This window comes from Orbicella faveolata, unplaced genomic scaffold, assembly GCF_042242905.1.
Source record: "Orbicella faveolata isolate gen_17 unplaced genomic scaffold, um_ofav_v1 contig_25, whole genome shotgun sequence".
Taxonomy (NCBI): Eukaryota; Metazoa; Cnidaria; class Anthozoa; order Scleractinia; family Merulinidae; genus Orbicella; species Orbicella faveolata.
In genome coordinates this window covers 25,448,464-25,462,500 of record NW_028301553.1, presented here as the reverse complement: position 1 = coordinate 25,462,500, position 14,037 = coordinate 25,448,464, and the positions used below count along the sequence as shown (strand labels likewise).

At 38.3% G+C, this 14,037-nt stretch overlaps 1 protein-coding gene across 2 annotated transcripts; it reads right to left on the bottom strand.

Annotated features, from left to right (window-relative positions):
• Positions 1-1,016: 1,016 nt before the first annotated feature.
• Positions 1,017-13,913, bottom strand: LOC149109642 (phospholipase A2-like). Of its 2 annotated transcripts, none has more exons than XM_089293091.1 (4): positions 13,201-13,913; positions 7,966-8,008; positions 7,703-7,850; positions 1,017-1,523 (listed from the first exon to the last, which is right to left on the bottom strand). In XM_089293091.1, the coding sequence occupies exons 1-4, from the start codon at positions 13,201-13,203 to the stop codon at positions 1,394-1,396; spliced, it is 324 nt and encodes a 107-aa protein (XP_089149217.1). In that variant the 5' UTR covers positions 13,204-13,913; the 3' UTR covers positions 1,017-1,393. The 2 variants fall into 2 exon arrangements, with proteins under 2 accessions (XP_089149217.1, XP_089149216.1); XM_089293090.1 differs by lacking the exon at positions 13,201-13,913 and adding an exon at positions 12,034-12,861.
• Positions 13,914-14,037: the final 124 nt, after the last annotated feature.

Sequence of the window (14,037 nt, the reverse complement as noted above, 5' to 3'; positions counted from 1 at the left end):
GATTACCAAATTCACATACTCCTATTCACCCGTACATAACAGGGGTGTAGCGTCCATATACGCACGTACGCCCGTGCGTACAGTTGAAATCTGGAAAAAAAGTTTTACTCCCTTATAGCATTTGTCAAAGTTACGATAAAATAGGACAGATTTTTAAATTTCGAATTATACTGTCCTGTGTGTTTGTTTTCCCAGTACCTTTTAATTAATCCATAAACGACAAGAAACGTTATTTGGCTTCCTAGACTTGTTCACTCTCTAGTTGTTTTAGGAAGCCAACACCCTTTTAGCTTTAATTCTATATTTCAGCGAAGCTCACTGAGCCAACAGAAAGAACCGTTAATGATATCTACTGCTACTTCGGCAGTGACATGGACATCTCTAAGGGCGAATTCAAATCCGGGGTCAAAAGATGGAGGCAAAAGTGGAGTGGAATGGATGGTAATGTGAAGCCAAAGACTTTGGTTGAGACTCTTGATCATGACAACCCTCAATTCTATCCCGGAGTTTATGTTGCTGTGACAACATTGTTGACGTACCTGTATCAACTTGCACTGCAATCTCGTTCCCAGTCTCCGTTCCCCTTGACCAGCGGTCGGAAACGAGAGCTCTAGAAGCAACCATTTCAGGCGTGCGCCATAGATGCAGACTGCGCAGTGATGGGCAGAAGTCGGTTATTTCAAAATGGTTGCTCCCAGAGCTCTTGTTTTCCGACCGCTGGTCAAGGGGAACGGAGACTCTGGGAATGAGATTGCTTGCACTGCTGAGCGTAGTTTCAGCAGTATGAAGAGATCGAAAACGCCCTTACGAAGTACCATGGCAGATGGGAGGTTGAGCTCTTTAGCAATTTTGCACATTTCCAAGCACAAGGACGTTGACATTGATGATGTTATAACAGAGTTCGCCCGTCTAAAGAGTGCGCGTCTTGCCCTGTTCTTACCATTGTCTTACCCCATTTTTTGTTGTAGGTTACCGAAAACTCTAAAGATGGGTGAAATAAACAACCAACTACGGCATTTTCCGTCGCATTTATTTACAAAAAATTTCCGCGGAAATAGTTGGAAATGGCATTTCCGAGACCCTAAATTTCAAAATTTTCTGGGGGAGCATGCCCCCAGACCCCCCTAGTATTTGCGCGCTGTGTGTACACCTTCAAAATCTCACGCTACGCCTCTGCATAAGACAAAAAACAACAGGTTCCCAAAGAGGCTTAGGGGGTTAACAAATGAGCTTCAGACCTCCAAGACTAAATACGTAATGTTCCAAAGCTTCATTGCATTGCTTTAAAGGCCGTGGGAACGATAATCGACATTTTCCTTCGGGCTCTAAAACCTAGGGTTCCAGAGTGCAAAATGAAAGTCCCTAACGCCGTTTGGGTCCCTCTGGTAAATAGTTAACGAGATCCCATACCACATTCGCTACATCCTTCCCGTTTGTATCCTTTGTAGTAAACGTCCGAATCTAATGTACAGAGTTCCTCATGTCTGATCTGACCGTAACATGCATCGTGAACCTGACAACACCTGCAACAGCAATCACGTTAAATCAGAGCCTTAAGCTTCCAACTCAAGATGCTGCTTAGAACCATTTACCTGTCCTTTGGAAAGGTTTATCGTTGGTCATTCGTGTTAAATCTAAGATTCAAACTGAAATCCCTCAACCCCTTGTGACCCAAACCTCTGTAAACGTCCCTACGCTGTGTTTTTTCGCACCTCGAAGCACTCGACGACAGAGAATTCTCCATAAGCGTTTATCACGGTCGATTTCCCATACTTGGGTTAATGGGTAATTTGAAAATCTTGACAAAATCATAAATATTGGATGTTCATCAACTAATTATTCTCTTCAACTTATCCTTTTCTATCAGGTATTGAAAAGTTTCATCCCCGGAAGGAGTCAGCGGCAGTGCACGGCGAAGGACGTACATTTTTGAGCTCTGTGTAATTTCGAAAAAAAATATGTGATTTTGAAAGGTTTTCAGTTCTCCGTCTGCAGTTATTATGAACGAAGACCAAGGAAATGATGTTTCAAGCGAAAGAAGGCCATTGCGCAAAAGACAACGCGAAAATGGCTCTCAAACTGACGAAGAAACCCTCGCGGAGTGCGGCCATTGCTGTGAAGCTTCGGCAAACATGCAGAGAATGGAGGCCAAAATTGACCAACTTTTAGCCGTGCTGCCTGAATTAGATGCCTTAAAAACACGCTTAACACAGGTGGAAGAGGAAAATAAGAATTTAAGAATTACGGTGGCTTCCAATCAAGAAGAGTTAACCGAACTCAAGGTTAGCATGGTCAACACGTGTTCCCTGGCAGCCGACAACGATAATGAACTCAGAAAGCTGAAAGCGGACATCCAACAGCTTAGATGCAGGAACATTAAGCTGGAGGCTTACACCCGCAGAGAGAATATAAAGATATTCAACTTGCCGGAGATAAGAGGTGAGACGCCCAGTGATACTGAGGAGTTAGTTAAATCTATGTTTGAAGAAAAAATGAATATCCGAAAAGAGGATGTTGATGATATTCGGTTCGAGCGGGTCCATCGTTTGCCAACTCGACGCAACCAAAACAATCCTGATAAGCCACGACCTGTTATTGCAAAATTCAGTTTCTACCAGGACAAACAATTTGTTTGGTCTTCAGTCAAAAACTTGAAAGACACCGGAATTGGACTTGCACATGATTATCCTAAAGAAATAGATGATATTCATGCAAAACTATACCCAGTTCTGAAGAAAGCTAAGCGAGACAAACAACAAGCCTTCTTTAAGGTCGACAAACTGATAATAAATGGTCAAGTTTACAGAGGAAAGGAAACAGAAAATCTTCCATATTATGGTGTAATTATGAGCAGTAATACCCAAGCAGATGGAGAGCTGTAGCTCTCAAATGCACGTCGGATGGACAATTGATGTATTTGTGTTTTTACTTTATGTAGTTCAACTTATATTTTTCGTATTGTGCTATGTATTATTAATTGTACTCATTTCTGTTCAGTGGAAACCGTTCTATTTAGTCTTTAGATCACCTTGCATTCGCGAAGTAACTTGCTTTGTACCATATTTATTTTTGTTAACTAAGTTATACTTGTTTATTTTCGACTTTGGATTTGCATTTACAGTTGTCATTTCAAATACTTCATCATCACTTTTTCCTTTGTTTCAATCTTTCTTCTGCAGTCACATTAGCGACAATTGTGATCTCAAAGGATGACCGAGGTGCTAAAACTATTATCGCTTAATGTAAAGGGAATAAGCAATTTTAAAGAAAGGAGGGCTATTTTTAATTGGTGCCGGAAACGCGCAAACATTTCATTTTTGCAAGAAACTCACTCCACGAAAGAAGCGGAAAATCAGTGGAGAAATGAATGGGGTGCGGAGCTTATAACTTGCCATGGCAGCTCTAATTCTCGCGGCGTTGCAATTCTAATTAAGAAAGGTGTTGACTGCACCATACATAAAAAAATTCTAGATCCTTTGGGACGTTACATTATTTTGAAAACTGAAATCAATGGTAAGTTATATGTTCTAGTAAACATATACGCACCAAATAAAGATAAAGAAATTGTAACTTTCTTAAACAAATTAGTTATAACGCTGCAAAACGAGGATCTGGATTCCGAAAACAACATCGTAATCGGAGGCGATTTTAATTGTCCACTTAATCCTACTATTGACAAGAAAGGTGGTACTCTTATTCAACGAAAATCTGTCACATCTCGCATCGTTTGCTTGCAAAGCCAACTTGATTTAGTAGATATTTGGAGAATTAAAAACCCAGACGTTAAAAGTTTCACATGGAGTAAAAAATCTCCTCGAATTTTTTGTCGCCTGGATTATTGGCTAATCTCGAACAACTTAAATGATTCTGTACAACTGACGAATATAATTCCAGCTATAAGAACCGATCACGACGCGATCTATCTAGAATTTTGCGGAGAACCATATAACGAGTGTAGAGGACCAAATTACTGGAAGATGAATTGCTCTTTGTTAGATGATGAAGAATATGTCAACAGTATTACTGAAATGATCCCAATGTGGATTACGGAAGGACGGGAAGAACTTTCTGATGATCGATGTGTGTGGGATTGGATCAAATATAACATAAGAGCCCACGCTATCCGTCACTCCAAAAGAAGATCAAAGCAAAGAAATGAAACAGAAACAAAACTCCAAAATAAACTTAACGTAGCGAAAGAAGCTGCTGAAACCAACCCTAGCAACAACAATGCAACCCTGTTGGATGCAGCTCAGAAACAATTAGAATCATTTTACGAAGAGAAAACAAAAGGAATTATTGTGCGTGCACGTGCCAGATGGCACGAACAAGGCGAGAAGAGTACAAAATACTTCTTAAACTTAGAAAAAAGAAATCACGTTAAGAAACACATACGAAAACTGCATATAAACGGGGCAATCAAAACGGATCCATTCTGTATACTAAAGGAAGTAGAACAATTCTACTGTGATTTGTACAAGACTTATAATATTCTTCCGGACATTGAACTTAAAATTGATTCCTTTTTAAATGATTTAAATATTCCTACATTAACTGAAGAGCAAAAAAAATCATGTGAAGGTAAAATCTCTTCGGAGGAATGTTTACGTCTTCTCGATACTTTTCAAGACAACAAAACTCCAGGGAACGATGGAATTCCGATTGAGTTCTACAAAAAATTTTGGCCTTTAATCAGCGATTGCTTTATTAGATGTGTTAATGATTGTTTCGAAAAAGGAGAGATGTCCCAGTCTCAAAAGCAAGCGTTTATCACACTTATAGAAAAAAGAGGTAAAGATCGTTCTCTCATTGAAAATTGGCGCCCAATTTCTCTTGTTAACGTGGACGCGAAAATTATGTCTAAGGTAATAGCCTCGAGAATTAAAAATGTCTTACCTTATATCATTCATCATAATCAAACAGGGTATATTAAAGATCGTTTTATCGCCGAAACCATTCGCTCCATCTATGATATTATGGATTCGACTGTTAAAGAAAACATCCCTGGTTTAATGATTTTCATTGATTTTCAAAAGGCATTCGATAGTATTGAATGGGATTTCCTTTTTAAATGCCTTGAAGCTTTAATTTTGGTTCCGACTTTCTCCGCTGGGTAAAACTGTTCTACAAAAACATACAAAGCTGCATAATTAACAACGGCATGATTTCAAAACCTTTTAAACTTGAACGAGGCGTTAGACAGGGAGATCCACTTTCTCCTTATCTTTTCATTGTAGCTGTAGAAACGTTAGCAATTGCCATTCGTCAAAATCCAGCTATAAAGGGTATCTCTATTGGCAAGGAAGAGACAAAACTATTACAATACGCTGATGATACAACAGCAATGCTCGCCAACACTAGCTCGGCCAAAGTACTATTTCAAGTATTAGACCTTTTTAAGAATATCTCAGGCCTCAAGATCAATAACACAAAAACCGAGGGTATGTGGATTGGTTCATCAAAAGGAAACAAAGCACAACCGTTTGGCATTAAATGGCCTAACGAGCCAATTAAAGCACTAGGGGTGTACTTCACGTACGACCCAAAACTATTAAAAGAAAAGAATTTCATTGAACGTTTGGATAGTATTAAAAAACTTATCAACATCTGGTCCTCTAGAGGATTATCTGTGTACGGCAAGGTTACAATCATCAAATCATTTCTTATTCCAAAGTTTGTTTATGTCTGCTCGGTACTGCCTACACCTAAAGAATTAGTGAAAGAATTGAATCAACTGTTATTCAAATTTTTATGGAATGGGACGGATAAGGTCACTCGAGTTTCGGCTATAAATAAATACGAGGAAGGTGGTTTAAAAATGATTGATATAAATTGCATGATTAAGTCTTTAAGGCTGGCATGGATAAAACGTATATTTGATGACAACAACGGAACATGGAAATCATATCTAAAACACTTGCTGGATCCCATAGGAGGTTTTTTCTTTTTAAATTGTAACTATGATATAAAGGATTACAACATCTTCTCTCAGTTCTACAGTGAAATGCTCTCATGGTGGTCGGAGTTTCGTGACTCCTTTGCCTCTCAACGAGATTGGCAAAATATTATTTGGAATAATAAGGAAATTCGTATCGAAAAAAGACCAGTCTTCTACAAAAAGTATTTTGAGGCGGGAGTGATTCGTATCCAAGACCTACATTTTGATTTAACTATAAGTGACGCACTCAGCCACTGGTCTGACAAGATAGCCAATATTAGTTATTTGCAATGGGCTGGCCTTCGCCATTCTATACCGTCCTTTTTAAAGAATATCATTTCCTGTCCATCTTTAGCTCCTCCATCCTTCTTTATTGACGACAACATCTTCGACGTCAGAAAAAAGAAATCAAAAGACTATTACTCACTTCTTGTTCGCAAAATAGCACAATTGCCTAATATCATAAACAAACTGCAGAACGATTTTAACTTTTCTATCGATCAGCTGAGACAAATCTTCAGTCTACCACACTCTGTTGTTCTTGAGTCTTATGTGAAAGGATTTCAATTCAAAGTGCTCAACTCTATTCTGTACACTAATTCAAAATTACACAAAATAGGCTTTAAAACAGACGATCTATGTTCATTTTGCAAGGCAGAACCGGAAACTTTATACCACCTACTTTATCATTGCTCCTTTGTTAAACGATTCTGGAGTGAGTTCCAAGGTTACTGGCACCAAATCTCAAATCAGCAGGTTCATCTTTCCCTCCAAGATGTTTTATTTGGAATATTATCCAAACCATGCCCTTTACTCAACTTACTGAACTATTTTATAATCATTGGTAAACTACTTATATGGGACTGCAGGAGATGCCAAATTCAACCCACAATTCAAGGATTTCGTACTAAAATTGCCATCAAATATGAAACGGAAAGTAAGATCAAAAAGAAAGATTATTTTAAAAAAAAGTGGGTACTAATCCCAAATTAATTTATGTATTATTTCTTTTTTTTTTGTTAATCACGTAGATGGCGTTATTATTATTTGAACTTTTTGAACAGCATGACAACTGTAACCGTTTTTTTTTTTTTTTTTTTCTCTTTTTCTTTCTTCTTTTTGCATTGTTAAAAGCACAAAGCTAATTAAAATATTCTCCCTTCTGTTGTATCTCTTAATTTTCAAGCTTTGTAGTATTGTCAGTATTAATTTTTGTGAGCAATGTAATCGCGTTTGTATATTTCATGTGAATAATCTATTAGTAAATAATCTCGGTACTGTTAGTTAATATATAAGTGTGTTCCTCATCATTGTATATTGTAGAGTTGTTATCGTAAGCTAATTATATATTTATTTTTGATTGTAAGTTAATTGTAGATATTTTATTCTTCTGTAAGTAACTTTAATGTAAGTAACGTATGTCATTGGTAAATAAAATTAAAAAAAAAAAAAAAAAAAAAAAAAAAAGAAAAGTTTCATCCCCAACTCAGGTATTTACTTAAAACTAAGAGATTATGATCCAGATCACAGCCTCTTGTTAAAACACAATCCTTTCGTTCTCAAATCCTTCAAAAGTTCTCACGCTTTAGCTGAATTTCGCGTAATAATTTCTAGGAAGTCGAATATAGGAAGCAGCACTTTATTTATCTTCACCCAATCAGAATGTCCCCAATAAATTAATGCGGAAGGTGTCAATTCTAAAACAATTATATATCGGTTAAAACATAAATGTAGCTTTTAAACTATTAAAGATGCTGTGTTTACTCATCGATGTCGTCGACAGGCTCTCCTCCTCCTCCTAGTCCACAGTAGCAGCCGTAGCCATTATAGTCGAAAGGGTTCCTTTTTGTTTGACACAAGATCATGAGGCCAAACTGCAAAAGATTTCTTTTTATCCGCAGCGGAAATCCGCCTGGTCAAATTTATAGAGAGAAAGAAATGAAATGCTAAGGCTCTACAAAGCAAAGGAAAATCCCCAAACAGCGTATCTTGTTCTTGATCTTAAATACGTGTATTTTTCAACATACCTGCTTCAGTGTCGGCGGCATCAAGGGCGCTGAATTTTTCCCTCTTGTCCGTATCATGGTTGCAGAAAAAGGAAAAAAAAATCAAATGCAAAAATATGCATCATTAGGTCTATGGCTCTTAGGTCCGCGCAGGAACGTTTTGAGTGTGTGTGCAGGCGGGAAAAAATTATTTGAGGTAACTATGATTTTTTTTTCAGTTATACTTCCACCACGTTTATTTGGCGTTTTTTTTTTCTTGCGGAGATGTGTTATCAAACTGGCAAAAAAAAAAAAAAAAATGATTCGTAAAGTGTTGTTTGGTGGTTGTACTCAAATAGTTTTCTTTTCATCTCCTTAATAACCATTATATTCATAAACGGCCTCGCACGCCCCGTTTAATTGTAGGATAAAGGATTAATTAGGCTAGAAATAATTTTGATTGATTGCCTGATGAGGTTATTATATTTACTAGAATTATCCCAAAATGTGTCTTCTCGATTTTAAAGACAATTTAGCTTTTCTTTACCTTTCTTTTTCTTCCTAAGAGGAGGTTTCGCGAACTTTTATTGAATCGCAAAATTAAAAATGCTGAAGCCGTATAGAAAGCCGTAGAAAGTGATTAATGATTAGCTTGCTGACATTTAGCAAAGTTTCGTTTTCCCAGGTTGTGTCGCTCAGAGTAGTGCGCTCATTTTACCGAAAATTAAAGCGGCTTCACTGAAGGATTAATGAGGCTAAAATATTTCTTAATATTATATTTACTATTTTTATTTTCTTCTTGATATGAGCATCTTTCGTATCAAAGCTCAGTCACGTGCAATGAGCAATACCGCAGACTCGTCGTAAAGGCTAGCCTGCGTAGCAAGCGTTTCTGTGGGGTTCGGAAGCAAAGAATTACGGCGCGAAATATGGAGCGAGTAAAAGAGGGGGGAGGGGGAGGGGAAGGAAGGAAGAAAACGCTTGCAGACAAACCCCTGGATTTTAAAAACCGCCCACTTGGCCTTTCATGCCTGAGTGCGCACACTGAGATTTCGTGCTGTCGTGGGCTGTCATAAATTAACCAATAAGATCTTCGGCCTTCCGTAGCGGAAGTGAACTTTGAACCAAAATAAACTTTACTTGTCAAAATATGTCTGAAACAACGAGCGCACAGTGGGAACGGAGAAATCTCGATGAATTAAATTTGGTAATTTATAATCAAGCTATATTTCTACTCAATCCGTCTAAAAGGAAGGACTGCAAGGGTGAAGTTTTAGCACAAATCTGCCAGAAAGTTAAAATGTGAGAAGTATTCCAGTCGCGTTAGTAATCCTTGTGCTCGCAGGATTCGAAATCTTGGATCACTGTATTCATTCGTCCAGGAATCGATACAAGGTAAAATTAGCAAGTCAACTCCCACAAAGGCTATTCCAGTAAAGAAGCGTTTGCTGGAAACGCCAGATCCGCAAATCTGTTCGAGTGTTATCGCCCGCAGCAAAAACAAACAACGGAAAGTCTTCTCGGCAAACTTTGTAATTTGGGCAGGAGAGGCTTCAAACATCTGAGAGGGGAAATAACGATAATCTTGACCAGTATCTGAATAAAGATAATCTTTCCCCTAGGCGGCCTCCAAGTCAAAGTTGTTTATAAAATTTCCTCGTAAGAATTCCCCGCGACGAGACGACTAAATTTTTGGTAAGGCAAATATGTGACAAAAACCTTGCATGCCGCAGCTAACACTATAACAAATCATTCAGAATTGTATCCAGAGGTTCTAAATGCTGTCAACAAAAATGCTTCTAATGAAATGTCAGAGTACCTACGACAACATGTTGCCATGTAACAAGCCAGACGAAATCACTAGGTTTTCCCACGCAGTAGTGCCAATTTTCTGTCCCGTGGTTTATAATCTCGTCCTTGGCGCGTGTGGCATTCAAGAAAGTGATGTTAGAATTAAAGGAACAGCTGCAAATTGTGTCACGCTTGCTTCTGCAATAATGTGCAGGCTTCGAAAAACCAAAGCGTCGGCATTGCACTACAGGATTTCTACCGTACTGTCGAAGCTGACGACTAAACTCTCGTTCAGCGAGAAAAGTTAAAGCGTTTCGTAACCAAGCTTCGAACGCGTCTTCCCCTTTTGTCTGACACTCAAAGGTATTAAAATACCTTTGATCGACACATGTCAACAATATTGGTCTAGCCCAGCCAATTACGAGCTCCGTTCGCTGGCGAACGGAGGTTTTCAAAATCTAGGGGTTTGTCTGCAAGCGTTTCCTTCCTTCCCCTCGCCCACCCCCTCTTTCTTTTTTTTGGTTCTCGCCCCATTTTCCGCGCAGACAAAGCACCAAAAATCCCGTTCCTCGGTCTTTCTTTGCTTCCAAACCCCACGGAAACGCTTGCTACGCAGGCTACATAAAGGCTGAACTTTCTTTTCAGGATGTCGGAGTCGACCCGGCAAGGTAAAGATTTATGTCGAATATGTTAATAAATGGTGTCATCTTTTTTACGTTCAAACATAGGTCAAAGGATGAGTTATCCCTTTAGTTCTTACTAACTGCACAATTCTTGCACTAGAATAAGTATCAATTTCAACGTGTCGAAACTCTGGAGTAATAACTTTTCGTTTCAATTGCAAAACTTAATGACAGATGTTTTTGTTACTTTACGGCCGCCAAAGCTTAATAAATTTTTTTCCAGATAAAGCGCGAATAAAAACTGCAGAAGTCTAATCTCTTGGCGAGGTTGTTTACCTATCAATCGTCTATCATATCCCAGATTCTTGACTTTATTTATTAATTATATGGTTACGATTTTTAGTTTTGATCGCGTGAATTAGGAGCAATAATGACAGTATCAAGTCTGTACAAAAGATCAGAAAGAAATGGCATTCTACACGGTCAACACTGAATCGCAAATCGTCGAGTTGCAGAGAGTCTTTGGGCCGCAAATATCTATCTTTGTATATGTACAGCTGTAATACATCATTAAGTGTGTACAAGAACGCCAGCCACATAGGTCATTGTGCTACTCTGTGTAGTGACATTGAAACAAATCCTCTTCATAGTATTGATCCTACTCTAACAATCATTAGGCACCATATGTTCAAGGTGATATTATGTACTTTGGTAATTTTGCTGGAAAACAATGTGTTGCTAGCTATGAGTTTGAGCGCTTTGATTTATAATAGGATAAAAGGAATACATAGCTGTAATGACCTGGTACAAAATATGGAGATGGTAATCAATTATTGTATTCAACACTGTCACAATGTTCAGGGCAGGTGTATTCAATACAAACAGAATTATCGTCAATGATTGGAGATCGCTATGTCTGAGAAAAATAATTTACCAGCTTAATTAATTACAGTGAAAGCTGCACTGGTAATCTACATCATTGTGATTCGATAATTGAGGGATATCAGTACATTATGTCTAAAGACAGGGCTTTTGAATCACTCCTGTTGCAAAACTATTCTTCATTTATTCTGACAATAGAATGTATTGGCGTCAGTATCTATCATACTGATATTGGGAGTTATAAGACATTTGATTCTCATGCAAGAGACGAATATGGTAGAAGCCAACCCTCAGGTGCATGTGTACTATTAGAAGTACCATCCATTGCGAGCTTATTACAGTGTTTCCAGGCTATTATAAACACTCACTCGGTGACAAGATTATTATGAACTCAGAGAAGTGCAGACTGTAGACAGTGACCCCAATCTCCTCAAACACATAAGTGACGTCACAACTCAAATCAACTTCACTACGATTATCGTAGCTTTCACTTTTCTATCGGTCAGTTAAAATAAGGAATGTTTTCGTGATGATTACGGTTTAATGATATTTCTTGGAGACATGCATCTGTACATGCTATTTTTAGAATCGCTGCGCACCGCAAATGATCAACACTCGCAGCTAATAGCACGTCTAGTTACAGCCCGACTTATGATCTTAGATCGTCTTGTTTGAGAATAAATGAGCGATCTCTTTACCTGTTCTTACTAGACAGAAGAAATGATCGTCAATTCTCTTGGGCAAAACATAATTCGTTATCCATGGTTTTAAGAATGGCTGAGAGCTCAATGTTTTGGTATAAAAGTTTACTTACCTTTCCAGCAATTTTCGCCTCTAACGCCCAAATACTGATCAAAAAGATGACAAAAGTCACCGTTAGAGTTGTTTTCAAGAAATGAGGCATTCTTGCTTTAAGGTTATCGACGATTCTTTGCTTTTCGACAGAAAAAAGCTCGGAAATGATCAAAGTTTCAGGAAGTAAGAGAATTTGCTTGCCTATTGCTTTGGTATATTAACTCGAGAAAAGTCGCCCTCGAATCATTTACATGCCATTGCAATAATTAATCAACGGAGTTATGTTCAGGTCGAATGCACACCGTGTATCACAGTGGAATCGGAACAATAAAAGTTAACTATTACTTCCATTTACTGAGATCAAATGGTATCAGAAACTATATCTTTGGTCGAGTTCTCTGATCATTTTTAATTAAACAACTCGAGAAAATAATTTTCTTGCATCGTTATTTATACGTATCCCCAGGCTAAAGTTATTATTGTTAATAAAAGACAAAATCAATATTTCAGTATTCGAGAAAGCACGCGTCTTCCGCTGAGTCATTTTTTCGGCTATCATGTAGAGTCAGTCCAAAGAGCAGACTTTATTTTCTGTATTGTAGTATATGTTGCAGAGTAAGGCTGATTTTAAGGATTTTGTGCCTGTCAAGACAGAGCCACGAAATTAACTTATTTGAATATGCGTCCAAAGCTTTGTGTTAGTGGCATACAGACGTAAACATCCTAAAGGCATCATCTCTCACTAAAAGGGATCAATAAATTAGTGAAGCGTACAACATTCGGGATGGTGACAGAAAGACCATGGGAAGAACTTTTGTTGAAAAAACAAACATTCATAAAGTAAAATTGCGATCATACCCCCCCCCCCCCCACCCCAACCCTCCCTCATAAACCCTCTTATTAAAATATCCCAACACAACCTAAAAAAAGGCTATGGGCTGACGTTAAGATTAAAACATGTCATCAGGTTGGTTTGAAATTTGTCTCTTAAAAATGACTGAAAAGAGTAATCAACAAATTGGAAAACCTTAACCTGATTTAGTTAATTTGAACTAGTTTGGCTGATGTGAATAGGGCATTAATTTACTCAGTTTAGTTCAACGAGGTGTTCGCCTTGTTAATTGATGCCATTTTCTTTGATTAAACACTAATTTAAATGCATAGCAGCATATGGAATAATACATACCATCTGAAAACCAACGGCGATCGGAAAACGATTTTGGGTCGTTTTGTGCGAGTTATAGGCTAAAGGTGGAGACGGCCAGTGTCTATGTTAAGATTTCATCTGTTGGCATCTTCGTTCTTTGCGTCTCTTAATCAGGATACTACAGCGACTTCTCTAGCCACACTTATCGCGAGTTAATTATTCGTCTTGGATCAATTATTCGTCGTCTAAAAGGCTGTACAATTTCCCGGACTGAAGGACATAAAAACATGTTATTATTGGATATCTCTCAGTCTTCTAAGCGAGGTTGTACCGAGACCATGGTCTCTGGAGCTTTTATTACACGGACTTTTGTCTTGCACTTTCTTCGTCTAACGTCTACTGCTGCTTCTACCACTAAAGCTTCTACTACTTGGCAAACAAATGCACACGCACTTAAATAGCCCACGGTAGCCATGTGTGGGCTACACGGGACGAACTGACCTTGGAGGATTGAACGTCTATACAGGAAACTAACCCAAACACTTTCACGCGACTTTCAGAAACGAACTATAAAGTTCTTGAAACAACCAATAGAAATTAAAGTTTAGAAAACAAGAAACCTAAGCAGGTTCTTTGTGGGAGATTCAGACCAAGGCCAGTAGACAAACCCAGGTGGGGTGAAGCGAACATGTCAAGCCAAGCCGGTTAGCACTGCATTTATTGCGCAACTACTTCAGGGAGAAGGGAGGAACTTATTACCGAAGAATATTTTGGGTTTAAAAATTAATTGGGTTTATATTCAGAAGTGATGTTGTGGTTGCATGCGAGTAAACCGCATGGTTAAACGGTCTATGCATGATGCCGATACAAGGCACA